This window comes from Lissotriton helveticus, chromosome 3_2 (assembly GCF_964261635.1).
Source record: "Lissotriton helveticus chromosome 3_2, aLisHel1.1, whole genome shotgun sequence".
Taxonomy (NCBI): domain Eukaryota; kingdom Metazoa; phylum Chordata; class Amphibia; order Caudata; family Salamandridae; genus Lissotriton; species Lissotriton helveticus.
Window position 1 is genome coordinate 484,629,049 of NC_136062.1, and position 25,700 is coordinate 484,654,748.

At 49.6% G+C, this 25,700-nt stretch overlaps 1 protein-coding gene across 2 annotated transcripts in view; it reads left to right on the forward strand.

Moving 5' to 3' along the window:
* The window catches only part of F2 (coagulation factor II, thrombin), a 312,194-nt gene that overhangs the window by 163,215 nt on the left and 123,279 nt on the right, over positions 1–25,700 (forward strand). For both annotated transcript variants that reach the window (XM_078684422.1, XM_078684423.1), the window contains exon 8: positions 22,573–22,677. In XM_078684422.1, coding sequence (XP_078540548.1) covers positions 22,573–22,677 — 105 coding nt within the window. The remainder of the gene's footprint in view (positions 1–22,572; positions 22,678–25,700) is intronic.

Sequence of the window (25,700 nt, forward strand, 5' to 3'; positions counted from 1 at the left end):
CCAGTGAGGAACAGCGGTGTCAGGACCTCCACACGGAGATGGTTAAGGCTTGCCTTGTCCAGTGATGGACAGCGGTGCCTGGACCTCCACACAGAGATGGTTAAGGCTTGCCTTGTCCAGTGATGGACAGAGGTGCCTGGACCTCCACACCGAGGGTTATGGCTTGCCTTGTCCAGTGATGGACAGCAGTGCCTGGACCTCCACAAAGAGATGGTTAAGGCTTGCCTTGTCCAGTGATGGACAGCGGTGCCTGGACCTCCACACGGAGATGGTTAAGGCTTGCCTTGTCCAGTGATGGACAGCGGTGCCTGGACCTCCACACAGGGATGGTTAAGGCTTGCGTTGTCCAGTGATGGACAGCGGTGCCTGGACCTCCACACAGGGATGGTTAAGGCTTGCGTTGTCCAGTGGTGGACAGTGGTGCCTGGACCTCCACACGGAGATGGTTAAGGCTTGCGTTGTCCAGTGATGGACAGCGGTGCCTGGACCTCCACACAGGGATGGTTAAGGCTTGCATTGTCCAGTGATGGACAGCGGTGCCTGGACCTCCACACAGGGATGGTTAAGGCTTGCGTTGTCCAGTGATGGACAGCCGTGCCTGGACCTCCACAAAGAGATGGTTAAGGCTTGCCTTGTCCAGTGATGGACAGTGGTGCCTAGACCTCCACACCGAGATGGTTAAGGCTTGCCTTGTCCAGTGATAGACAGCGGTGGCTGGACCTCCACACAGGGATGGTTAAGGCTTGCGTTGTCCAGTGGTGGACAGCAGTGCCTGGACCTCAACACGGAGATGCTTAAGGCTTGCCTTGTCCAGTGATGGACAGCGGTGCCTGTTCCACCACACAGAGATGGTTAAGGCTTGCCTTGTCCAGTGATGGACAGCGGTGCATGGACCTCCACGCGGATATGGTTAAGGCTTGCCTTGTCCAGTGATGGACAGCGGTGCCTGGACCTCCACACAGAGATGGTTAAGGCTTGCCTTGTCCAGTGATGGACAGCGATGCCTGGACCTCCACACGGAGATGGTTATGGCTTGCCTTGTCCAGTGATGGACAGCGGTGCCTGTTCTTCCACACGGAGATGGTTAAGGCTTGCCTTGTCCAGTGATGGACAGCGGTGCATGGACCTCCACGCGGATATGGTTAAGGCTTGCCTTGTCCAGTGATGGACAGCGGTGCCTGGACCTCCACACAGAGATGGTTAAGGCTTGCCTTGTCCAGTGATGGACAGCGATGTCTGGACCTCCACACGGAGATGGTTAAGACTTGCCTTGTCCAATGATGGACAGAGGTGCCTGGACCTCCACACCGAGGGTTATGGCTTGCCTTGTCCAGTGATAGACAGCGGTGCCTGGACCTCCACACGGAGATGGGTATGGCTTGCCTTGTCCAGTGATGAACAGTGGTGCCCGGACCTCCACACGGAGATGGTTAAGGCTTTCCTTGTCCAGTGATGGACAGCGTTACCTGGACTTCCATCTGGAGATCCTTAAGGATTGCCTTGTCCGGGGATGGACAGCGGTGCCTGGACCTCCACACAGAGGGCTATGGCTTGCCTTGTCCAGTGATGGACAGCCGTGCCTGGACCTCCACACGGAGATGGTTAAGGCTTGCGTTGTCCAGTGATGGACAGCGGTGCCTGGACCTCCACACAGGGATGGTTAAGGCTTGCATTGTCCAGTGGTGGACAGTGGTGCCTGGACCTCCACAAAGAGATGGTTAAGGCTTGCCTTGCCCAGTGATGGACATCGGTGCCTGGACCTACACACAGAGGGCTATGGCTTGCCTTGTCCAGTGATGGACAGCGGTGCCTAGACCTCCACACCGAGATGGTTAAGGCTTGCCTTGTCCAGTGATAGACAGCGGTGCCTGGACCTCCACACAGGGATGGTTAAGGCTTGCGTTGTCCAGTGGTGGACAGCAGTGCCTGGACCTCAACACGGAGATGCTTAAGGCTTCCCTTGTCCAGTGATGGACAGCGGTGCCTGTTCCTCCACACGGAGATGGTTAAGGCTTGCCTTGTCCAGTGATGGACAGCGGTGCCCGGACCTCCACACGGAGAGGGTTAAGGCTTGCCTTGTCCAGCGATGAACAGCGGTGCCTGGACCTCCACACAGAGATGGTTAAGGCTTGCCTTGTCCAGTGATGAACAGCGGTGCCTGGACCTCCACAAAGAGATGGTTAAGGCTTGCCTTGTCCAGTGATGGACAGCGGTGCCTGGACCTCCACACGGAGATGGTTAAGGCTTGCCTTGTCCAGTGATGGACAGCGGTGCCTGGACCTCCACACAGGGATGGTTAAGGCTTGCGTTGTCCAGTGGTGGACAGCAGTGCCTGGACCTCAACACGGAGATGCTTAAGGCTTGCCTTGTCCAGTGATGGTCAGAGGTGCCTGTTCCTCCACACGGAGATGGTTAAGGCTTGCGTTGTCCAGTGATGGACAGCGGTGCCTGGACCTCCACACAGGGATGGTTAAGGCTTGCGTTGTCCAGTGGTGGACAGTGGTGTCTGGACCTCCACAAAGAGATGGTTAAGGCTTGCCTTGCCCAGTGATGGACATCGGCGCCTGGACCTACACACAGAGGGCTATGGCTTGCCTTGTCCAGTGATGGACAGCGGTGCCTAGACCTCCACACCGAGATGGTTAAGGCTTGCCTTGTCCAGTGATAGACAGCGGTGCCTGGACCTCCACACAGGGATGGTTAAGGCTTGCGTTGTCCAGTGGTGGACAGCAGTGCCTGGACCTCAACACGGAGATGCTTAAGGCTTGCCTTGTCCAGTGATGGACAGCGGTGCTTGTTCCTCCACACGGAGATGGTTAAGGCTTGCCTTGTCCAGTGATGGACAGCGGTGCCTGGACCTCCACACAGAGATGGTTAAGGCTTGCCTTGTCCAGTGATGAACAGCGGTGCCTGGACCTCCACACGGAGATGGTTAAGGCTTGTCTTATCCAGTGATGGACAGAGGTGCATGGGCCTCCACACGGAGGGTTAAGGCTTGTCTTGTCCAGTGATGGACAGCGATGCCTGGACCTCCATACAGAGATGGTTAAGGCTTGCCTTGTCCAGTGATAGACAGCGATGCCTGGACCTCCACACAGAGATGGTTAAGGCTTGCCTTGTCCAGTGATGGACAGCGGTGCCTGGACCTCCACATGGAGATGGTTCTGGCTTGCCTTGTCCAGTGATAGACAGCGGTGCCTGGACCTCCACACGGAGATGGTTATGGCTTGCCTTGTCCAGTGATGGACAGCGGTGCCTGGACCTCCACACAGGGATGGTTAAGGCTTGCCTTGTCCAGTGGTGGACAGCGGTGCCTGGACCTCCACACGGAGATGGTTAAGGCTTGCCTTGTCCAGTGATGGACAGCGGTGTCTGGACCTCCACAAAGAGATGGTTAAGGCTTGCCTTGCCCAGTGATGGACATCGGTGCCTGGACCTCCACACAGGGATGGTTAAGGCTTGCGTTGTCCAGTGGTGGACAGCGGTGCCTGGACCTCCAAACAGGGATGGTTAAGGCGTGCCTTGTCCAGTGATGGACAGCGGAGCCTGGACCTCCACACGGAGATGGTTAAGGCTTGCCTTGTCCAGCGGTGCCTGGACCTCCACACAGAGATGGTTAAGGCTTGCCTTGTCCAGTGATGGACAGCGGTGCCTGGACCTCCACACGGAGATGGTTAAGGCTTGCCTTGTCCAGTGATGGACAGCGGTGCCTGGACCTCCACACAGGGATGGTTAAGGCTTGCGTTGTCCAGTGATGGACAGCGGTGCCTGGACCTCCACACAGGGATGGTTAAGGCTTGCGTTGTCCAGTGGTGGACAGTGGTGCCTGGACCTCCACAAAGAGATGGTTAAGGCTTGCCTTGCCCAGTGGTGGACAGCAGTGCCTGGACCTCAACACGGAGATGCTTAAGGTTTGCCTTGTCCAGTGATGGACAGCGGTGCCTGTTCCTCCACACGGAGATGGTTAAGGCTTGCCTTGTCCAGTGATGGTAGAGAAATTTGTAAATCCCTGTCTCACAAGGCAGCAGATCACTAGTTTTGGTACTGGTAAAGGTGGTCTGGTTTAAGAGGGATAGTATTCTATACCATTCTCTTTAAGGGGCAGGTGTACCTACTAGGTGGAACACTGTGTTACAGCTTCATGAACTTGCAAACGCACTCAAGTATACCAACCAAGAAAAGGTTTTTTTCATTAAAAATTGATAAGGATTTATTACCTCCCAATTGGGTTACAATCTAATACATTATCACAATTTTAAAAAAAGATTTAAAAACCACATAACATGGTCATACAGTTTCATATGAAAAAAGTCAAAAATTAATAAAACAGTCGACGCAGCGTTTCGGTGCTTTTTCTTTTTTCAATCCCTTCTTCAGGACTTTACAACATTTGACTCCATTATTTCTGCATTCTAAAATTGATGTATTTCAAAATAGTTCCACTCGTATGTGCGTGATGCTCAGATATTTCAATTTCCTTGAGCTATACTCATATTATGAGCAACTCTGTAATATATGTACACGGAGGAGCCACCATCAGTCAGGGCGGAGCTTCTAGTTGCCTTTAAACCTTGTTGTGATTTTTGCTGATATGTTTAGGGATATCCGTGGAATTTATATGGTCTGCGGCCCCACTTTCAGGATTTCTTTCATCCACGGTTCAAGTATCTTGTATTTCCAATGTGGCCTCCCTGCTCCTCTGTGTTACCGTCTTCATGGAGATTCGAATCTATTTTGAAATACATCAATTTTAGAATGCAGAAATAATGGAGTCAAATGTTGTAAAGTCCTGAAGAAGGTGTGAAAAAAGAAAAAGCACCGAAACGCTGCGTCGACTGTTTTATTAATTTTTGACTTTTTTCATATGAAACTGTATGACCATGTTATGTGGTTTTTAAATCTTTTTTTAAAATTGTGATAATGTATTAGATTGTAACCCAATTGGGAGGTAATAAATCCTTATCAATTTTTAATGAAAAAAACCTTTTCTTGGTTGGTATACTTGAGTGCGTTTGCAAGTTCATGAAGCTGTAACACAGTGTTCCACCTAGTAGGTACACCTGCCCCTTAAAGAGAATGGTATAGAATACTATCCCTCTTAAACCAGACCACCTTTACCAGTACCAAAACTAGTGATCTGCTGCCTTGTGAGACAGGGATTTACAAATTTCTCTACTGTTCCAACCCCCTTCCCTGTTGTAAAATATCAGGGGTACCTCCTATTTGTTTTGCATACTTGTCCAGTGATGGACAGCGGTGCCTGTTCCTCCACACGGAGATGGTTAAGGCTTGCCTTGTCCAGTGATGGACAGCGGTGCCTGGACCTCCACACAGAGGGTTATGGCTTGCCTTGTCCAGTGATGGACAGCGGGGCCTGGACCTCCACACGGAGATGGTTAAGGCTTGCCTTGTCCAGTGATGGACAGCGGTGCCTGGACCTCCACACAGAGATGGTTAAGGCTTGTCTTGTCCAGTGATGGACAGAGGTGCATGGGCCTCCACACGGAGGGTTAAGGCTTGTCTTGTCCAGTGATGGACAGCGATGCCTGGACCTCCACACAGAGATGGTTAAGGCTTGCCTTGTCCAATGATAGACAGCGATGCCTGGACCTCCACACAGAGATGGTTAAGGCTTGCCTTGTCCAGTGATGGACAGCGGTGCCTGGACCTCCACATGGAGATGGTTCTGGCTTGCCTTGTCCAGTGATAGACAGCGGTGCCTGGACCTCCACACGGAGATGGTTATGGCTTGCCTTGTCCAGTGATGGACAGCGGTGCCTGGACCTCCACACAGGGATGGTTAAGGCTTGCGTTGTCCAGTGGTGGACAGCGGTGCCTGGACCTCCACACGGAGATGGTTAAGGCTTGCCTTGTCCAGTGATGGACAGCGGTGTCTGGACCTCCACAAAGAGATGGTTAAGGCTTGCCTTGCCCAGTGATGGACATCGGTGCCTGGACCTCCACACAGGGATGGTTAAGGCTTGCCTTGTCCAATGGTGGACAGCGGCGCCTGGACCTCCAAACAGGGATGGTTAAGGCGTGCCTTGTCCAGTGATGGACAGCGGAGCCTGGACCTCCACACGGAGATGGTTAAGGCTTGCCTTGTCCAGCGGTGCCTGGACCTCCACACGGAGATGGTTAAGGCTTGCCTTGTCCAGTGATGGACAGCGGTGCCTGGACCTCCACACGGAGATGGTTAAGGCTTGTCTTGTCCAATGATGGACAGCGGTGCCTGGACCTCCACACGGAGAGGGTTAAGGCTTGCCTTGTCCAGTGATGGACAGCGGTGCCTGGACCTCCACACGGAGATGGTTAAGGCTTGCCTTGTCCAGTGATGGACAGCGGTGCCTGGACCTCCACACGGAGATGGTTAAGGCTTGCCTTGTCCAGTGATGGACAGCGGTGCCTGGACCTCCACACGGAGATGGTTAAGGCTTGTCTTGTCCAGTGATGGACAGCGGTGCCTGGACCTCCACACGGAGATGGTTAAGGCTTGCCTTGTCAAGTGATGGACAGCGGTGCCTGGACCTCCACACAGAGATGGTTAAGGCTTGTCTTGTCCAGTGATGGACAGAGGTGCATGGGCCTCCACACGGAGGGTTAAGGCTTGTCTTGTCCAGTGATGGACAGCGATGCCTGGACCTCCACACAGAGATGGTTAAGGCTTGCCTTGTCCAATGATAGACAGCGATGCCTGGACCTCCACACAGAGATGGTTAAGGCTTGCCTTGTCCAGTGATGGACAGCGGTGCCTGGACCTCCACATGGAGATGGTTCTGGCTTGCCTTGTCCAGTGATAGACAGCGGTGCCTGGACCTCCACACGGAGATGGTTATGGCTTGCCTTGTCCAGTGATGGACAGCGGTGCCTGGACCTCCACACAGGGATGGTTAAGGCTTGCGTTGTCCAGTGGTGGACAGCGGTGCCTGGACCTCCACACGGAGATGGTTAAGGCTTGCCTTGTCCAGTGATGGACAGCGGTGTCTGGACCTCCACAAAGAGATGGTTAAGGCTTGCCTTGCCCAGTGATGGACATCGGTGCCTGGACCTCCACACAGGGATGGTTAAGGCTTGCCTTGTCCAATGGTGGACAGCGGTGCCTGGACCTCCAAACAGGGATGGTTAAGGCGTGCCTTGTCCAGTGATGGACAGCGGAGCCTGGACCTCCACACGGAGATGGTTAAGGCTTGCCTTGTCCAGCGGTGCCTGGACCTCCACACGGAGATGGTTAAGGCTTGCCTTGTCCAGTGATGGACAGCGGTGCCTGGACCTCCACACGGAGATGGTTAAGGCTTGTCTTGTCCAATGATGGACAGCGGTGCCTGGACCTCCACACGGAGAGGGTTAAGGCTTGCCTTGTCCAGTGATGGACAGCGGTGCCTGGACCTCCACACGGAGATGGTTAAGGCTTGCCTTGTCCAGTGATGGACAGCGGTGCCTGGACCTCCACACGGAGATGGTTAAGGCTTGCCTTGTCCAGTGATGGACAGCGGTGCCTGGACCTCCACACGGAGATGGTTAAGGCTTGTCTTGTCCAGTGATGGACAGCGGTGCCTGGACCTCCACACGGAGATGGTTAAGGCTTGCCTTGTCAAGTGATGGACAGCGGTGCCTGGACCTCCACACAGAGATGGTTAAGGCTTGTCTTGTCCAGTGATGGACAGAGGTGCATGGGCCTCCACACGGAGGGTTAAGGCTTGTCTTGTCCAGTGATGGACAGCGATGCCTGGACCTCCACACAGAGATGGTTAAGGCTTGCCTTGTCCAATGATAGACAGCGATGCCTGGACCTCCACACAGAGATGGTTAAGGCTTGCCTTGTCCAGTGATGGACAGCGGTGCCTGGACCTCCACATGGAGATGGTTCTGGCTTGCCTTGTCCAGTGATAGACAGCGGTGCCTGGACCTCCACACGGAGATGGTTATGGCTTGCCTTGTCCAGTGATGGACAGCGGTGCCTGGACCTCCACACAGGGATGGTTAAGGCTTGCGTTGTCCAGTGGTGGACAGCGGTGCCTGGACCTCCACACGGAGATGGTTAAGGCTTTCCTTGTCCAGTGATGGACAGCGGTGTCTGGACCTCCACAAAGAGATGGTTAAGGCTTGCCTTGCCCAGTGATGGACATCGGTGCCTGGACCTCCACACAGGGATGGTTAAGGCTTGCCTTGTCCAATGGTGGACAGCGGTGCCTGGACCTCCAAACAGGGATGGTTAAGGCGTGCCTTGTCCAGTGATGGACAGCGGAGCCTGGACCTCCACACGGAGATGGTTAAGGCTTGCCTTGTCCAGCGGTGCCTGGACCTCCACACGGAGATGGTTAAGGCTTGCCTTGTCCAGTGATGGACAGCGGTGCCTGGACCTCCACACGGAGATGGTTAAGGCTTGTCTTGTCCAATGATGGACAGCGGTGCCTGGACCTCCACACGGAGAGGGTTAAGGCTTGCCTTGTCCAGTGATGGACAGCGGTGCCTGGACCTCCACACGGAGATGGTTAAGGCTTGCCTTGTCCAGTGATGGACAGCGGTGCCTGGACCTCCACACGGAGATGGTTAAGGCTTGCCTTGTCCAGTGATGGACAGCGGTGCCTGGACCTCCACACGGAGATGGTTAAGGCTTGTCTTGTCCAGTGATGGACAGCGGTGCCTGGACCTCCACACGGAGATGGTTAAGGCTTGCCTTGTCAAGTGATGGACAGCGGTGCCTGGACCTCCACACGGAGATGGTTAAGGCTTGCCTTGTCCAGTGATGGACAGCGGTGCCTGGACCTCCACACGGAGATGGTTAAGGCTTGCCTCGTCTAGGTAGCACAGAAGCTTACATCTTGCCTGATTTTTGTCCCTAAATCACTTCAAGGACGAGGCTAGAAAGGGTCAGGGGATCCACAGTCCTATCCAACATCTCAAAGAGGATGAACCCCAAGGAGGGAGTTCAGGGGTGCCCACCCTGGGTTGATGCCACACCCTGAATGACTGGGCACACGGGGAAGAACAAGGCTCTTGGACATTAAGACCCCCTGAAATCAGATAAACCCATCCCACTGGAGTATAACAGAGAAGAAACACACTGGAAAAACCAAAAAGATCGTTATTATAAACTAGTGAGGTAAATACCTTCATCTGAGAGTTGAAATATTAATCGGAGAAATGTACATTGTGTCAGAACGAGTCCACACTCAGTTACATGTAATATTTGTGTATTTTTCAGTTTGATCTTGATGGCAGTGCATGGTTCATGAACGGCTGTTAAACTATTAACAAATGTATATTGATTGATATAGAGTTAGTGACCTCAGGAGGTCAGCCCAGCTAATCGATTGAGACCCACAGCATTGCGCCAAAGCTGCGGAGCAAAGTGGGCAGTGAACTTCGCTCTGTTTGCGGAGTTTGCGGAATTTTCTGCGCTCTGCGGAGCTCGGAGAGTACAGAAAATTCCACTTTGCGATGTGCAGCGGAGTTCTTCCCACTCGCGATCGCGAACGGTAAGTTTGCAAGCGTGAGCTGCCGCTTGGGTAGTATTTCTACGCGAGCGTCAGGAATACCAGCACAAACTGCAGCTCGCACTGCACTCCGCCACTCGCTGAACTTCGCAGAGTTTTTTTGTAACTTCGCAGAGTTCCGCGTAGCAAAACTCTGCAAACACCACCCAGGCCTGAGTAGGGGACCCCTGAAAGAAAACAGAGTTGTCTCACAGGGAGGGATCTATACGGTGTGAGGCAGCAGAGAGGATGTCCGGTTGTAACCTCCCCCCACTCACCACCCACCCCTGGACCTCCGCGCAGGGTACACAGAATGGCGAAGGCGTGGGTTACCAAGGTGCTGTTCCAGGAGGCTGCCAGGGTGCCAGGGTTCAGACCTTCACATGGTCCCCGCTCTAGTAAGGAGAGATCACTTTTGTTTCGTTTAAGAGCGGGTACAGTGAAATGTTTGTTGTCTTTTCCATTGGGGCATCGACACAGTATTGACTTTAATCCATGCCCCTGTGATGGTGTCAGCTCACAGGATGATTTGCACTTCCTATTCTTTTGTAAATTTTATCTTAGATATATTAAATGGCTTTTAACTCCCTATTTTAAGAAACATAGACCACTCTCATTAAATGAGTCTTATAGAATGTTAGTTTCCCTGGATTCTGATAAACTAATCTTCCACACCAGCACTTTTTTGAGACTGATTACACGAGCGCGTAAAACGATGGAAAACCCATGAAACTAGAAATTAGTCTTATGGAGCTGAACTGTATGAGATTTAAAAAAAAATAAAAAAATTTGTATGAATGTATATTGTAATGATTTGTAATGATTTGTTGTCCATTTAACTGGGGTACTTTTATGAATTTTATGAAATTCGAATAAAGGTCTTTTGAACTTGAACTAGTAAGGGTCCGACAACGGCTCCCCTGTGGGACTTTTCAGCTTCAACCTGTGTGTGCAGTTTCCAGGGGCGTTCCGGTTGGAGTCCGTGCATTTATTTCTGAGTGGGCATCATAACGTCACACATGGCACTGTGCCCACACTAATGGGGTCCTGTGACGAAGCAGATATAGGATAGCTGTGTGGGGTCCTCACTGCGATGTTACTACCCAGTAAACTCTTACTGCGAAATGACCGACAGTAATGTCTTTTAAAGGCAAGGAGGGGTTTGTTTGTGGAAAGTGATCTTTGAGAATGAGTTAGTTGTGGCTTCGCCGGGTGTGCAGAGTCCACAGTGACCGTCAGTGGGGCGGACAAGGCGTGGCGTGGGGTCCACGGCCCATGTAACCCACTCAAAGGACTGCAGAGGTGTCTTAGTGACCCGGGAGACGCGCGGCGCCCCCCGCGGGTTGGAAGGTTCCAGCAATGCGTAGAGCAGAACCAAGTAATATTGTGCCAAGCTGGTTTGGTTCCCACATAAGGACTAACTCTTCATTTCCAGTACCCCGGGCGGTACACTTGCCCATCACAGTGTGGAAAAGTCAGCCCATAACGCACCGGATGCCCAGGCTGCTGGCGCAAGGCGCCTCTTAGTTCCCATCGTAAATAATTACCAAATGAAGAGACGGGCACTGGAGACAGGAAGACAAGGAAAGAGGTTTATTTCTCATGAGGAGAGCCTGTCATTTCGGACACTCGCATAGTGTCTTCGGGAGGTGCTCTAACAAGTTTCTCTGAGGCTTCGCCTTTTATACACAGGTTTGTGGCACACAGGCATCCTTTATTACAATCAATACATTGTGAAGTATGAAGATATTCCAACACGTGGCTACAGTAGGGGCCCTTATCCTCCATGCAATAGGAGGGGGCTGTCACGCAGCTGAGTGTTCTGCTGATTCCATTGGAATGTGTGCGCCTGATAGAATCTCAGGGGGTGGGGCGGTCATGATCCATAGTGACTCCTTTCAAGAGAGGCGAGTGCATGCAGTAGTGGGCAATAAACTGTATCCTCAGGCTAAGGGATGACCAGCGGTCCATGTTGACAATTAGGTTCAGAGGAAGAGGTCATCAAAGGAGAGATATTTATGAAAGGAAGGGTCAGTGTGGAAAATCGAGCGTAGAGAAAAGGGTTTATCAGAAGAGGGGTATTCATGGAAGGAAAGGAGGTGTTGGTCAGGCGCGAGGTGTGATTCCTAGAGGCAGAGTCATGCGGGAGGGGAGGGCTCATGACTTGTGCATGTGAGAGCGGGGGCGGTCAGGGTGCATGGGGGAAGCTTGCAGGGTCAGGGAAGGGGCTGATGATCGATCGGAAACAGAGAGACTATGGTACCTAAAATGGCTGCTGTATATATGTGTGTATGGGTCTATGCTTACAACAAGGGGTACTGTGAACACAAATGAACGCCGCTTATGTACATACACATTGATATTTTCAACAGTCGCCGCTTTTTTACATAAGCAAGTTCAATTTCTACATAGTCGATGCGATAGGCAGAATGCAATACATGTTAAGTTACATTTGTTGGGTTCTTAATACAAGCCTAAAGATCGGCATTTTATTTAGTCGGAGTTAAAAAAAGAGGTTTCCGAACCATTATAGAATCAAGTTCAGACTTTTTCTCCGATGACATCAACATACAGTAAAAGTGCTATATGAGACTTTTGGACTTGAGTGACCGATGAAACATTTTTGAAAGCAATAAAAATTTAGGGAGGAATTCAGTTCGATGTAAGCAACTAGTCAAGGGGTGGGTAGAAAGTTCTGGAAGGGGGGTCTTAGTGAAAATGTCTTTTTCAACGACGAGCCACCACTGGTAGACTCTGGTAGTCCGTTTTCTTTTCGTTGGCGCTTTTGAGCACCGGCGGTGGAGCTATATGTCCAGCTCGGAATCATCCTTACGCGTTGCAGGGTGCGATCAGTCCTCTGCTATTAGATCACAGTCCTGTTTCCTAACTGATCTTCTTAGGGGTGCCTTATGCTGGGCACCTGCGTGTCTTTCTTCTTCCGTGGCAAAACCTAATTCTATAGTCAAAAACTTATGTGAAAGAGTTTGTTGAATAATCGAGGGAAGAGAGGGCGGAGTGGGGCCAGATCTTCGAACACACCAAGGGACCAAGGGAGCAAAGGACAACGAGCAGGCAAGCCCATCAGTCGGACTCAAAAGGGGACGGGGACTTCAGGCACGAGTGGGTCAGCAAGTCGAGGGCTTCAAGGCAGCCCTTCATTCCTTCATCTGCCGAGTTTGAAAGTTGTGCCTCGTCCCGCGTCTCGTTGCTCTGCGGCTCCACCTTTGGTTGCGGTCACATGTGCTTCATGATCTGTGGCCAGGCTGTGCGTCACGTCCAACTCCTCTCCTCCGGTGATTGTATCTTTAAATGAGTACAAAAAACAAGTTTTTAGAAAACTGGTAGGAGAAGACATTTATACATCTCAATTACGTCCCCAATCCTACGTAGGTGGGGATAAGTTCATCGGTCACAGTCAGAAGTCGTCACTTATGGAGTCTGTAGGAGTGCATTGCTATGGAATTCATAACCCTGTTTGGCGCTCATTGATGACGTACGTGGAGAGAAATTGGACCTTTATACACAGTGTATTATAAAAAACTCAAAATCGAGTCCTTATGTAGAGACTCGCCCTTCCCTTTAACCCAAGTGTCGACAATCTTATATTTCCCTTCGGGGTCGGCTAACTCTTGCAAGCAGGGGCGTTATCGCCATGAAGAAGGGGGAGGGGGACAGATATAAAACATGCTTTTCTTGGGGAGTGGCCGTTAATCAAGGTCATCAATTTCGCTTTCGAGGGTAGATGACATGAAGCTGGGGTTAATCGGGGGAAATGGGGACGCTTTGGACAGGGAGCTGGGGTCGATCGGGAGAAGTGGGGTACTCTGGACATCCGCACTTAAGTGCAGAGGGGTGGTAGTCTGTGCATTGGGAATTGCATTTTTTAGCGAACCGAAAAACAGAAGGCCATTTGACGTTATAGTCCCCCTATAAAGGCCAAATTTGGGAACATTAGTCGTCTGACCTGTCCTTTCCTTCATTACCAACTTGGGTTCTATCGTTTTGCAGAAAGGAGAGGTAGTAATATGGCAAGTTACAATCGTTTTTAGTTCCTGTCAATTTTGCCGAACACCTTTGTGTTCGAGGAGACCCAATTAGGTGTTGTGCCGGGGGGGGGCACAACGTTACCATACAAGGAAAGAGGGAACAGGGGGGACTTTAGAGAGTGGGAGAGAGGGAGTGAGTGAGAGAGAGAGAGAGAGAGAGAGAGAGAGAGAGAGAGAGAGAGAGAGAGAGAGAGACCGCACTCTAAGTGGTCCATTCAGTACACGTATGACATGGAGAGAGAGAGAGAGAGAGAGAGAGAGAGAGAGAGAGACGCGTACAATAATGGACCCTTCAGTGCGCGCACAACATAGAACACCAGGGGTTAAGCAATACGGAAACACAAGCGGAGGGATGACGTAGATCCATACATCACGTATACACAAACTCAGACGAGGGAGACAATACATGTATTAAGTACAAAAATCCAAGACAAAACATAAAACATTTATTGGCCAAAATTATCCTTTTCTATATGCTGTGCCTCCTTAGCATCCTAAGCTCTTTCTACTTTTTTCTCCTCTTTTATTCGTCGGCTGCCTTTGCTGGTGGCTTTGATTGTACACACTTACGCCGTTGGCAATTGGTCATGAACTGACCTGGTCGGGCTAATGCTCATGGTGATATTTTCGAGTCATTTTAGCAAATGTGTTTCCAGGCTGAGACAACAGTTGGTGTCAATTGGAGAACAATGGGGCAGTTTCTGAGTTACATGTCTATGAGGATGCGAAAAAAGAGGTAGTAGATTTTTTTAAAATATTGGCAATATTCCTAGTCCTCCCAGCGGAGGATACTTGTGTAAACCTTACCTCGGAATATTCCTTAAACTTTCCCTATTTAGTTAAGTGTGAGTGCTTAATCATGTGTGCACATTATTTTCGGTTGTATTATCCGGGGTGCGTGGGCACCATAATCGAACGCCTTTTTCCCGTCTCTTTGTCCGTTAGATCGCCATTTCGTATTTTTAATCGATGTTCCAAAGTGACCTGCAGAGAGAGGGAAAAAGAAGGGGGCGGGGGCAGCATTTAAGAATACATCAGTGCGTATGAACCCGAAAAGGCTTTTACTTACTACATACTCGGTCTATCTCCCCGGAACGCAGTTCTTGCCAACTCGGCATTTAAGCCCAGATGAACCTTTTTAGTGTGGGAGAGATGATTATCGGAAGCCGGTGGATAGCATAGGTCACCCAAGTGTGGTATTACGGATCGTATGTAGGGAGGCCAGGTGGCACTCCTTCGGAGCGACTTAGGGGCATTTTAGCACAATTTTCCTGATACAGGTAGCAGATAAAGTATAGACTGAATTCCAGGGTTTTTTAGCGGTTGCTTTAGGCTGTACAAAAATGTGCAAAGTACATACAATAAAAACCTGGACCATTCATATTTGCAGTATTTCTGCGTATTATACCCTTTAACCCTTATCTAATCGAGCTGAGTCATGTCACCTATTTTTCAGTTATATCGAAAATAGTGATCATTCATTCGAAACTTATCAATTTACGCGGGACAACTATGTTTGCTTTTTCCAAAAATCTTTAATAAGAATGTCGGTGCATAGATACGGCCTACAACCCCGTGGGCCGGCCACGGAGCGGGCTGGAACTGTAGATGTGGGGATACTTTATTAGTGGAAAACTTTAATGGAGTCGGTGGTCGTTTATTTCATAATAAAAAGTGCGACAAGTGCAATAAAATCAGGTCTAGACTTCAGTGTGAGCGAATGTCATAAGTGTTGAGCTTCGAACTTTCAGTAATCATGATGCGCCAAACTTAACAGCAATTCATTGTCCGAACGTTCGATCGGTACCCATTTGATGTCAATTCACTGTCTGAACACATAATCGGTACCCATCCTTATATCAATTCATTGTCCGAACATATAACCAGTACCCATCCCATATCAATTCATTTCTTGAACTGACAGTACACATCCCGAATCAATTAATTGTCCGAACATATAATCAGTACACATCCTATATCAATCCATGTGGTTACAAAACCCGCATACATATATCATGACATCAGGGCTGAACAATCGGGGTACAACAAGGAGTTGAAAGTTTCATTTGCATCGGCGCCATTTTGGGTGCAGTCAGGCAGATCCAGGCATAGTCTAAATCTCCACTAACTCGTGGTTGGCCTAGGGCCTCTTTTGGCAGTCTAAAAGCTCCGTTAAAGGGCAAAAGAAAGGATCGGTGGTCTGAACCATCAGTCAAAGGGGGAGGGGCAACAATTTTTCCTACCGGGTCATACTGGGTTTTCACCGGAACTGATCCGAACTGTAGTCTGCAGGATTCTAGTCATTCAAACTGAGGCTGGCGCCAGCATGGGAGCGCCAACGTCCCGCGGCTACAGTTTCATCGTTCCACGGACAATCCTGGCAGTCATTCCCCATCGGGGGTGTCTGCGGGGGTCGGGGACTCCCGCGGCTCCTCTAGAATCTTCAAGGTCGTGGAGAACTTTTATGATGGTGGAGTCAACAAGTGACCGGGCCATTCCTTCCTGCTGGGCCCGCTCTTGTAAAGTAGACCGCCATTTTGAGAGTTCGGCAGCTACCGGCGATCGCGGGGTCAAATGAGCGGACGGGCTCCACCCTGCCGGGCGAGGCGTCGCAGCATCGCCACAGTGGATGAACCCTTTGCTGGGTGCGAGGAGCGTTGGGGGTGCAGCTGGGGAGCCTCCACCTGGGGAGGTGGGAGAGGCTTGTTCGCGCCGCCTCTCCCCCCCGGTGCACCCCACGGCATCTCGCTTGACATTTGTTATGGCCGGACCAGGCGATGAGGACGAGGGGGGGGGTCGGAGGCATGTGCAAGACATCCCCCCCCCAGTGTTGTCGCAGCCATTATGGAAGAAAGAAGAAGCGCCCAGTACGTTTTCCGGGCCGGGCCTCCGGTTGATGGTGGCCGGACGCTCTTTTCCACGGCCCCAGGAACGGGTCCCTTGGTTCATCCTGGGGACAGACCTTGGCGCGTGGTGCCGCCTTCGGGCTGCTAGCGTAGTGGCCTCTCCATCCCCAGGCCTCCCATGGAAGCTGGTCCGGACTGTCTGAGAGAGGGGAGGGTCGAGGACATGGACATTCCCCCCCCTGCAACTCTCCAGGGTTGTCGTAGCAGCCACCGCGGCCGGATCCCGTCGGCCTCGGCCTCTCTTCAGGCCCACCCCATGTGATGATCTCTGGCCGACGGTTGGCAGCGGGACCCGCCCTACATGTGTTGAAGATCTCGTCTTCTGGCTGGGCGTAGCCGCAAACCTGTTGCACTTTGGAAGTTTCCAGAATGGGGGCGGATGTCTGCTGCTTTGTATCTTTCTCAGGTTGCCGTTAATGGGGCGTGGCAGGCGGTGGGACAGACATGTTTGGAGCAGCGAGGGGCGATGAAGCCTTGTTGTCCCATGGCCGTCGCAATGTCAAGCTTGGCTTCTCTTATCGTTTTCAGGTTTCTTACTACGGGCTTATTTCTAAAGTTTCTTGTTTCTAGGACAATCATATGTTTTATCATTAAGTATTGTTATCGTTTCCTTATTCGTTATTTAACCCCTTCCACGCTCATGACAAGCTGGGCTCGTCATGCAGTAGCCTCCTGCTACACTGATGACGAGCCCAGCTCGTCATGAATAATGATGTTCCTGGATTTCCAGCACAGGGGAAAAATCCCCATAGCGTTCAAGTGGTTAATAAACATTTCATCAGTGGCCTACTGATTTCGTTTTCCTATTCCTTTCTTTCTAGTTTGTTTCACGCTAAAGTTTCTGTTAACAGGATACAGTGATCACTTCGTTATTATTGCATATGTCCTTTTTCACTAGGGGTGCTCTCTGGTCGGGCCAGATGACCTACCTCTAGTAAATGGTCCGGGTGGAACTGGTTTATCAATCAGTGGGGAGTAGATAGGCATGACAGATTACAACGGGGGACAAAGGTCCGCATTACCTACCCTTCACCAGTTGCAAAGACTAGACGGAGTATTTCTTTTCTATGTTATTTGCAAACAGAGAATACCTCCAAAGAGAACCAATTCCGAACAATCAATGTTCGGACAAACAATCAATCAATGAGGAATGAAATAGGCACGACGGATTACAATGGGGGCAAAAACCTGCGTTACCTACCCTTCACTATCTGCAAAGGGAGAGAGAATATTCCTATTCTTCCCCGTTTGTAGGCAGAGAAGATCCTTAAGAGAACCAACTTCGAGCAATTCAATGCTCGATCAAACAATCAATCAATGGGGAGAAAAAAATAGGTATGACGGATTACAATGGGGACAAAAGTCTGCATTACCTATCTTTCACTATCTGCAAAGGGAGACAGAATATTCCTATTCGTCCCCGTTTGTAGACAGGGAATATCTCCAAGAGCAATAATCGATAAAAACCGATTAACAAACAATCAATGGGGAGAAAAGATAGGCATGACGGATTACAATGGGGACAAAAGTCTGCATTACCTATCCTTCACTATCTGCAAAGGGAGACAGACGTTCCTATCTGTCACTGTTTGCAGACAGAGAATGTCTCCAAGAGAACCAATACTTGAAGTAGCACCCAAGGCTAAATGAACCAATCAATGAACAATACCAGTATCTAAATACCGTTTCCAATATCAATAATCAATCAATCAATCAGATGGATAAAGCCATCCTACCAATTAGACGTAAAGACGTCCTACTTAACCTTACCCGGACCGGACCATGAGGACAGTTCTTCGCCTTCCTTTCTCCAGCGCCCGATCGTTCTCTTTCTCCATGTTTTTACCGCAGCATTCCTGTGGGATTCCAGTCAGGACAATAGGTCACTTGAGAGAGGTCCGTTCGGAATCGGTGAAGTTCATTCAATCGGCAGCCGGACGAGGGCCCTCTCAAGGCAGGTATACTCCAATCATTTAGATGTTCACCCCATCGTCTGGACCTCTCTTACCGGACCTTATGTCGCTGATGGACCCCGCGTTGGGACGCCAATTGTGGAAAAGTCAGCCCATAACGCACCGGATGCCCAGGCTGCTGGCGCAAGGCGCCTCTTAGTTCCCATCGTAAATAATTACCAAATGAAGAGACGGGCACTGGAGACAGGAAGACAAGGAAAGAGGTTTATTTCTCATGAGGAGAGCCTGTCATTTCGGACACTCACATAGTGTCTTCGGGAGGTGCTCTAACAAGTTTCTCTGAGGCTTCGCCTTTTATACACAGGTTTGTGGCACACAGGCATCCTTTATTACAATCAATACATTGTGAAGTATGAAGATATTCCAACACGTGGCTACAGTAGGGGCCCTTATCCTCCATGCAATAGGAGGGGGCTGTCACGCAGCTGAGTGTTCTGCTGATTCCATTGGAATGTGTGCGCCTGATAGAATCTCAGGGGGGTGGGGCGGTCATGATCCATAGTGACTCCTTTCAAGAGAGGCGAGTGCATACAGTAGTGGGCAATAAACTGTATCCTCAGGCTAAGGGATGACCAGCGGTCCATGTGGACAATTAGGTTCAGAGGAAGAGGTCATCAAAGGAGAGATATTTATGAAAGGAAGGGTCAGTGTGGAAAATCGAGCGTAGAAAAAAGGGTTTATCAGAAGAGGGGTATTCATGGAAGGAAAGAAGGTGTTGGTCAGGCGCGAGGTGTGATTCCTAGAGGCAGAGTCATGCGGGAGGGGAGGGCTCATGACTTGTGCATGTGAGAGCGGGGGCGGTCAGGGTGCATGGGGGAAGCTTGCAGGGTCAGGGAAGGGGCTGATGATCGATCGGAAACAGAGAGACTATGGTACCTAAAATGGCTGCTGTATATATGTGTGTATGGGTCTATGCTTACAACAAGGGGTACTGTGAACACAAATGAACGCCGCTTATGTACATACACATTGCTATTTTCAACAGTAGTCCGACTAGAATGAGGATACGTTGGTGCCTCTGAGCCAGGGAGTGGTTAGAAAATTGAAATACCCCCCCAACCAGCCCCCGAAACAAATCTAACCAAAGTGAGCGTGCATCACGATCAAAGGCAACCCTCCTTTGAAGAGTTCCTTCCATCAACCCATCCCTTTACTCTTCCTTCTATTCATCCATCCATCATCCATCCAGATTTACATTTACTCATCCACCCATCCATCTATCCACCCACCCATCTATGCCTCATCCATCCATCCATCCGGATTTACATTTACCCATCCACCCATCCATCTATCCACCCACCCATCTATCCCTCATCCATCCATCCATCCAGATTTACATTTACTCATCCACCCACCCATCATTCATCCTTCTATCTACCCATCATCCATCCTTCCATCCATCTATCCACCCTCCCATCCATCTTTTCACCAATCCACCCATTTATATATTTATGTATCCATGTCTTTTAAACATCAATTCGTTCACTGTTTTCCAATTGTCCATTATTCCATACTTCCATCCATCCTTTCACCCTTCCCTCAATCCTGCCACACTTCCATCCAGTCATTCTTTCACCCTTAATTTCACCTTTCCTTTCACATTGCCTTCCTGTACCCTTCCCCCACCTCCTGTTCACACTTGTACACTTCGGCAGCCTGTTTTGGCAAAATTAAAATGATTAGGAAATTCATCAACTATCTGCCTAATGCAACCCGCAAAACCGTGGTCCATGCTTTGATAACCTCTCACCTTGATTGTGCCAATGGTCTATAGATCGGTCTTCCGCTTGGCCTGATCCGTAGACTCCAGATCATTCAAAACGCCGCAGCCCGTTTGGTCTGCAGTGTCCCGCTTCGACACGGAATCTCCCCTTATCGTCGACAACTTGAGTGGCGGCCAATAGCCAAACGGATCGAATTCAAGGCCCTGACTTTTGCATACCGGGCAGACAAAGGGAAAGGCCCTGCCTATCTAAGGAGAATACTCCGACCCTATCAACAATCCAGATCTTTAAGATCTAACAATAAACACTTTCTTGTCACCCCGCGGATTGCAAAAGCTAGAATGGGAGGCAGATCATTTGAGGTGGGCACCACCAAATGTTGGAGCAACCTACCCCCTCATTTACACATAATACAGTCTGAACAGGAATTCCGCTAGTCTTTGAAAAACTGGCTCTTTAGTAGGAACGACTAGCTTCTGTGCGACTCCTCTCCCTGCACTCTGTCTGCTACAGCGCCGGGACACCCCATTGGGGGTAGCTGCGCGCTTATCAAATGCCTTTATTATTATTATTATTATTATTAATATTACACTTTGATGTAGCTCTCTGCCATCTTTGATGCTTGTCTGGTGTTCCACAGGGGCCACAAGGTATGTGTGAGCCATGTCAGTGTGACTACTAGATCAATCTCTGTGTGAATATCTGCTCAAGGAGAAACAAAACCATCACAACAAACAACCACTGTGCATACAGGCCACCCTGCACGGCTTGTCTCATGTGAAAGAGAGACAAACAAAAGTGCACAGCAAGAGCAAACACTCATAGATGACGCACAAGGAAAGCAAACAGTGTTGAGAAAACAAGACCAGATCAAACATTACAAAACTGGACAAAGGTCCCAGCCGGGGACACTCAGAACTTAAACAGCAGCAACAGTCCTGTGACAAATAAACTCAGGCAGTAGAGCTTGTCGAATTTAAAGGGTTGGGCCAGGTGTAAAGAACCACAGAGGCAAAGGGCAAAAGCAGTGGGGAAGCTCAGACTTCTGAGAAAGGAATAGATGAACAGAAGCTCCAGACAGTTGTACTGAACACAGGTGCTGCCAGCCAGCCAGGATGGAACACAGTCCACAGGCAAAGAGTCAAGGATTACTCATTCATCCAATGGAGGGGGCACATGAATCAGGCACACCCCACCATCGAGGGTCAGCACAAAATGCACATTACAAACCCGCCGGCTCTAAAGGGAAGATTGGTTTATTTCTGGAGACCCATGTCTGCAGAGAATGTTGTGGTGTCTCTTAAGTCCTTATGGAGCCTCAGCTCGTGCCAACCTCATCAAGATTCAACAATCTGTGGGCCCTACTGGGGCTGGCTAGAATAGGATTAAGAGTTAGTATGTTGGAGTACTCGTGCATAAGGGCTTTTTTTGGGGAGTTGCATGTCAACACATATTCCTATTGTTGCTGCTTGGACTTCTGTGTCACCACCATTGGTGACTATTGGGATTTGGGACGCTCATCTTTCCTATTATGCCTCCTAACTCCAGCTCCTGTTTGCATGATCTAATAATAGTATCTTCCAGAGCCACAGGGTCAAGGCCTCCTTGCTGGGTTGAATATTAGGATATACATCTTTGAGGAATTCCAAACCTTGAAGCAGCCATTTTTATTGGTTGATAATGTTGGGCAGTGTTTTACGGCCCGACCAAGTAACAACTAATGAGTAACTGAGAACGTCACCGACAAAGAACTTGGCATACATACTCGTGTCTCAGTGATGCCCTTCAGTCATGAGTATCATCCTCAAGGGCAACAATAGTGCACCTCTAAAATGTCTAAGCTGTTGGGGCATTCTTGAGTTTAGATCTGATGGGCACTGGTTTCTTCTGTGCATGGGCTGGGATGAAGAGAAGCATGCTGTACTCTGGAACTTGCAGCAGTTATTCAAAAATCCTAGGAAATGAGAACTGTGATTTAAAAGATTTTGACTAACTCAAGGTGCCACCTAGGACATGGCAACACTTGGTAGCAATGCACTAGGGAACTGATTAGGGTAGGGATCAAAAGGTGGTGGGATCAACCAGACAGCCAAGAGATGGGACATCAAACTGTGAACTGTGCTGTCCAGGATCCTAGAACAAGCACAAGGTCCCACCATCCATCCCAGAGACTCACTCCCTGAAGAGGGTTCCACTCTCCAGAGGGCTCTTGGGCTGGGTGGGACTTACATTTGGACCAGCAGGTCGACTAACTGGTATTTTACAGTATGGAGAACAAATCACACAGAAAGATAGAGGTCCTTCCACAGTAACCAAAGTAAAGTGATGAAACTGTCAGGGAATGGGATGATGATACACTTGGCTTTTGTTGACAATTCATGCACTGAATGGGTTAATAAATAAGATTTTAACACTGTTAATAACAGCATAATTGTCTTTTTCTGCAGATGTCGCACTGGACGAAGAGGATATCTCTACCCTCGGTGGACGGACGGTGGTCAAAACGCATCAGACCTTCTTCGAGGAGAAGTGTTTCGGGACTGGTGAAGCTGGTGAGTCGCCCCATTTGTTGTGGAGTTGACAGGGGATTATTTAGGGGCACCATGGAGTCATCTTTTTTAATCCCACCAAAGTAAGTGGCAGAGAGACCACCCTGGACTTGGCTTGTCCATGTACCTCTTGTGCAGGCTGACATTTAAAATGTGCCTCTAGATTCTTGTCTACCTTTTTGGAAGAAGGAAGCCTTTCATGTAAATCTCCATACTGCATTCTGTTCAGGGGACCTGATCCACAACCCTGCCTCAGAAACATCTGTAAACCACCCTTACTAGCGTGTCTCGGTGTCCCTCTGATCGTGGGTTCGACAGCAATGGGCAGCTTGATGGCAAACTCATGAATGGAAGGCTGTCCCCCCTTTTTACTCGCTGTGGGACCCACCTGCCTCCTTTGTGTCACGTGCTTAGAGATGGGGGTTGGAGCGTCTTGCCATGACCCACAGGCACTGCCTGACCCAAGGTCTGACCTGCTCGGTTTTGTTTGGTTTACCCCATGAAAGATTCCTGTGCAAGCCCCCCAAAAGTGATTGACTCTTTGCTAATACAGGCCACTGCATGGATGGAGGCATCTGCCTATATTGCTTAGCAGTATGAAAACTTAGTAGACGGGAAGAACCAACCATGCCAGTCTATATGGACTCCTCAACTTAAAGAAAGATTAAGGACTACGAATAGGGTTATGCTAATTGGACTAGTTTGTAGGATTGTGGTTGAAATGTATTCATTAGAGACTTTGTGGTGCGTTTAGTACATTTAACATTATTAAAAATGTTAATTATTGTGTTGTTTTGGTATGAAAGCCAATGAAAACTTTTTGCTCCTTGGCGATTTTAACATTCATACAGATATCCTAGAGCTTCCTGAAACTAAATCCTTACTAGCTGACCTGTCCACCCTAGGTCTGGAGTTGCAGAACAATGGACCAACACATAAGGGAGGCCATTCTCTTGACCTGCTTTTCTCAAATAGCACCAAAATTCAGTGCCAATCCACCACCCAGCTAGATTGGTCAGATCATTTCCTGCTGGATTTCTGTATATCAGAAGTGGACATACACCCTAAAAAGAACACTCTTCCACCAGTATGGCGTCGACAGTGGTACAGAGTAACGGTGGAGGAGTTACAAAAGGTCTGGGAAAAACCTAACCCTACGGCAACAGATGATGTGGAGGGTGCCTTAGCTAAATTTAATGATTCCATAACTGTAGCAATAGATAAATTGGCCCCCCTGAAGTTGCATAAACAATTCCCTGCAAGCAAACAAGAAAAATGGTACACTGAGGCACTGAGAGTAGAGAAGCAGAGATGCAGGAAGATAGAGAAAAAATGGAGGAAAGCACGCACAGAAGAAAACAGTAGAGCACATCGCGAAGCCCAGTCTAATTGTTATAAGAACATAAAACTGGCGCGACAGAACAGCATCATTCAGCAACTCGCAGAGGCGGGCAATTCCTCTAAGGAATTATACAAAATACTACAGGCATTCGTAAAACCGACAGCCTGTGATAGCCCAGACGACTACTCCCAATCCTTATGCGAGAACATCTCCCTGTTCTTTGAAAACAAAATCAACTCTATTTACGAGAAAATTTTGAAGGCTCCTAGTTATCAAAGTAACATCTGTGCTCCTACTCCTCCACCTATACAAAGAAATGTCTTCTTGACAGCCTTTCCACCAGTCGGTGAATTAGACCTCCCTTCCCTCATTGGCCACATAAAGTCAGGATCTCCCGATGACTTCATACCAGCAAAAATGATGGCCTCGCTGAGTACTCTTCTCGGACCTCTAATCCGAGATATAATAAACCACTCTCTTAGGGAAGGACACGTGCCTAGGGAATGGAAAAAAGCGGTGGTGAACCCTATCCGGAAGAGTGCCGCACTTCCATGGACAGACCTTTCTAACCTCCGGCCCATCTCCCTCCTGCCATACCTTAGCAAAATGACCGAGAGGCATGTAAACACCCACTTGTCGAATTACATCGAGACAGCGGAGGGCCTGGACCACTCTCAATCTGGATTCAGGCCCAATCACAGCACCGAGTCGGCCCTCATCTCAGTGACCGATAACATCAGGATGTCACTCGATGAGGGGGGATCAACGATTCTGGTGCTGTTAGATTTATCCGCTGCCTTCGACACGGTGTCGCATGAAATACTTCTCGGTCGTTTGAAGGAGGTGGGCATAGGAGGCATGGCTCTGTCCTGGTTGGAAAGCTTTCTTTCGGGTCGTCTACAAGGAGTCAAGCTGGGCTCCCATAATTCCATCTTAAGGGAGCTCACCAAGGGAGTGCCACAGGGCTCATGCCTAAGCCCCACGCTTTTTAACGTGTATGTGGCCCCCTTGGTGGACATTGTAAGAAAATACGGGTTCACCCCGGTGTCGTATGCTGACGACACCCAACTCCTGTTCCCCTTCCAGACTCTCACGCCCGCAATTCAAAAATCTTTTGCAGATGGGATGAGAGCTGGCAGACTGGATGGCACGGAACTATCTCCAGTGTAATGTAGCCAAGACGGAAGTCATGTTGTTTGGTGGGGCTACCCTCCTATGGTCCCCAGAATGGTGGCCCTTGGAGTTAGGACCTGTACCCAGCCCGAAACAAGTTGTTAAAAACCTTGGAGTACGTCTGGATCAAGCACTCCTATTCAAAGAACACATTAACCAAGTTACAGGAGCATGCTTCCGCGTAATCGGGCTGTTACAGCGTGTTTTTCCATTCCTGCCTGATAACTACAGGAAAACACTAGTCCAGACACCAGTAATCAGTAGGATGGACTATTGCAATGGTTTGCTGATCGCGGCAAATGAGGAACAAATAAAAAAAACTACAAGTAGTCCAAAATACTGCGGCGAGGCTGGTTGTTAATGCTCAACCTAGAACTCCCTCTCGTCCTCTTCTTCACCAGCTTCATTGGCTGCCGATAAGACAACGTATAGAATTCAAAACGTGCTGTACAATACATAAATGTCTGTATGGTACAGGACCCAAATATTTGAGGGAAAAGTTTGTACCATA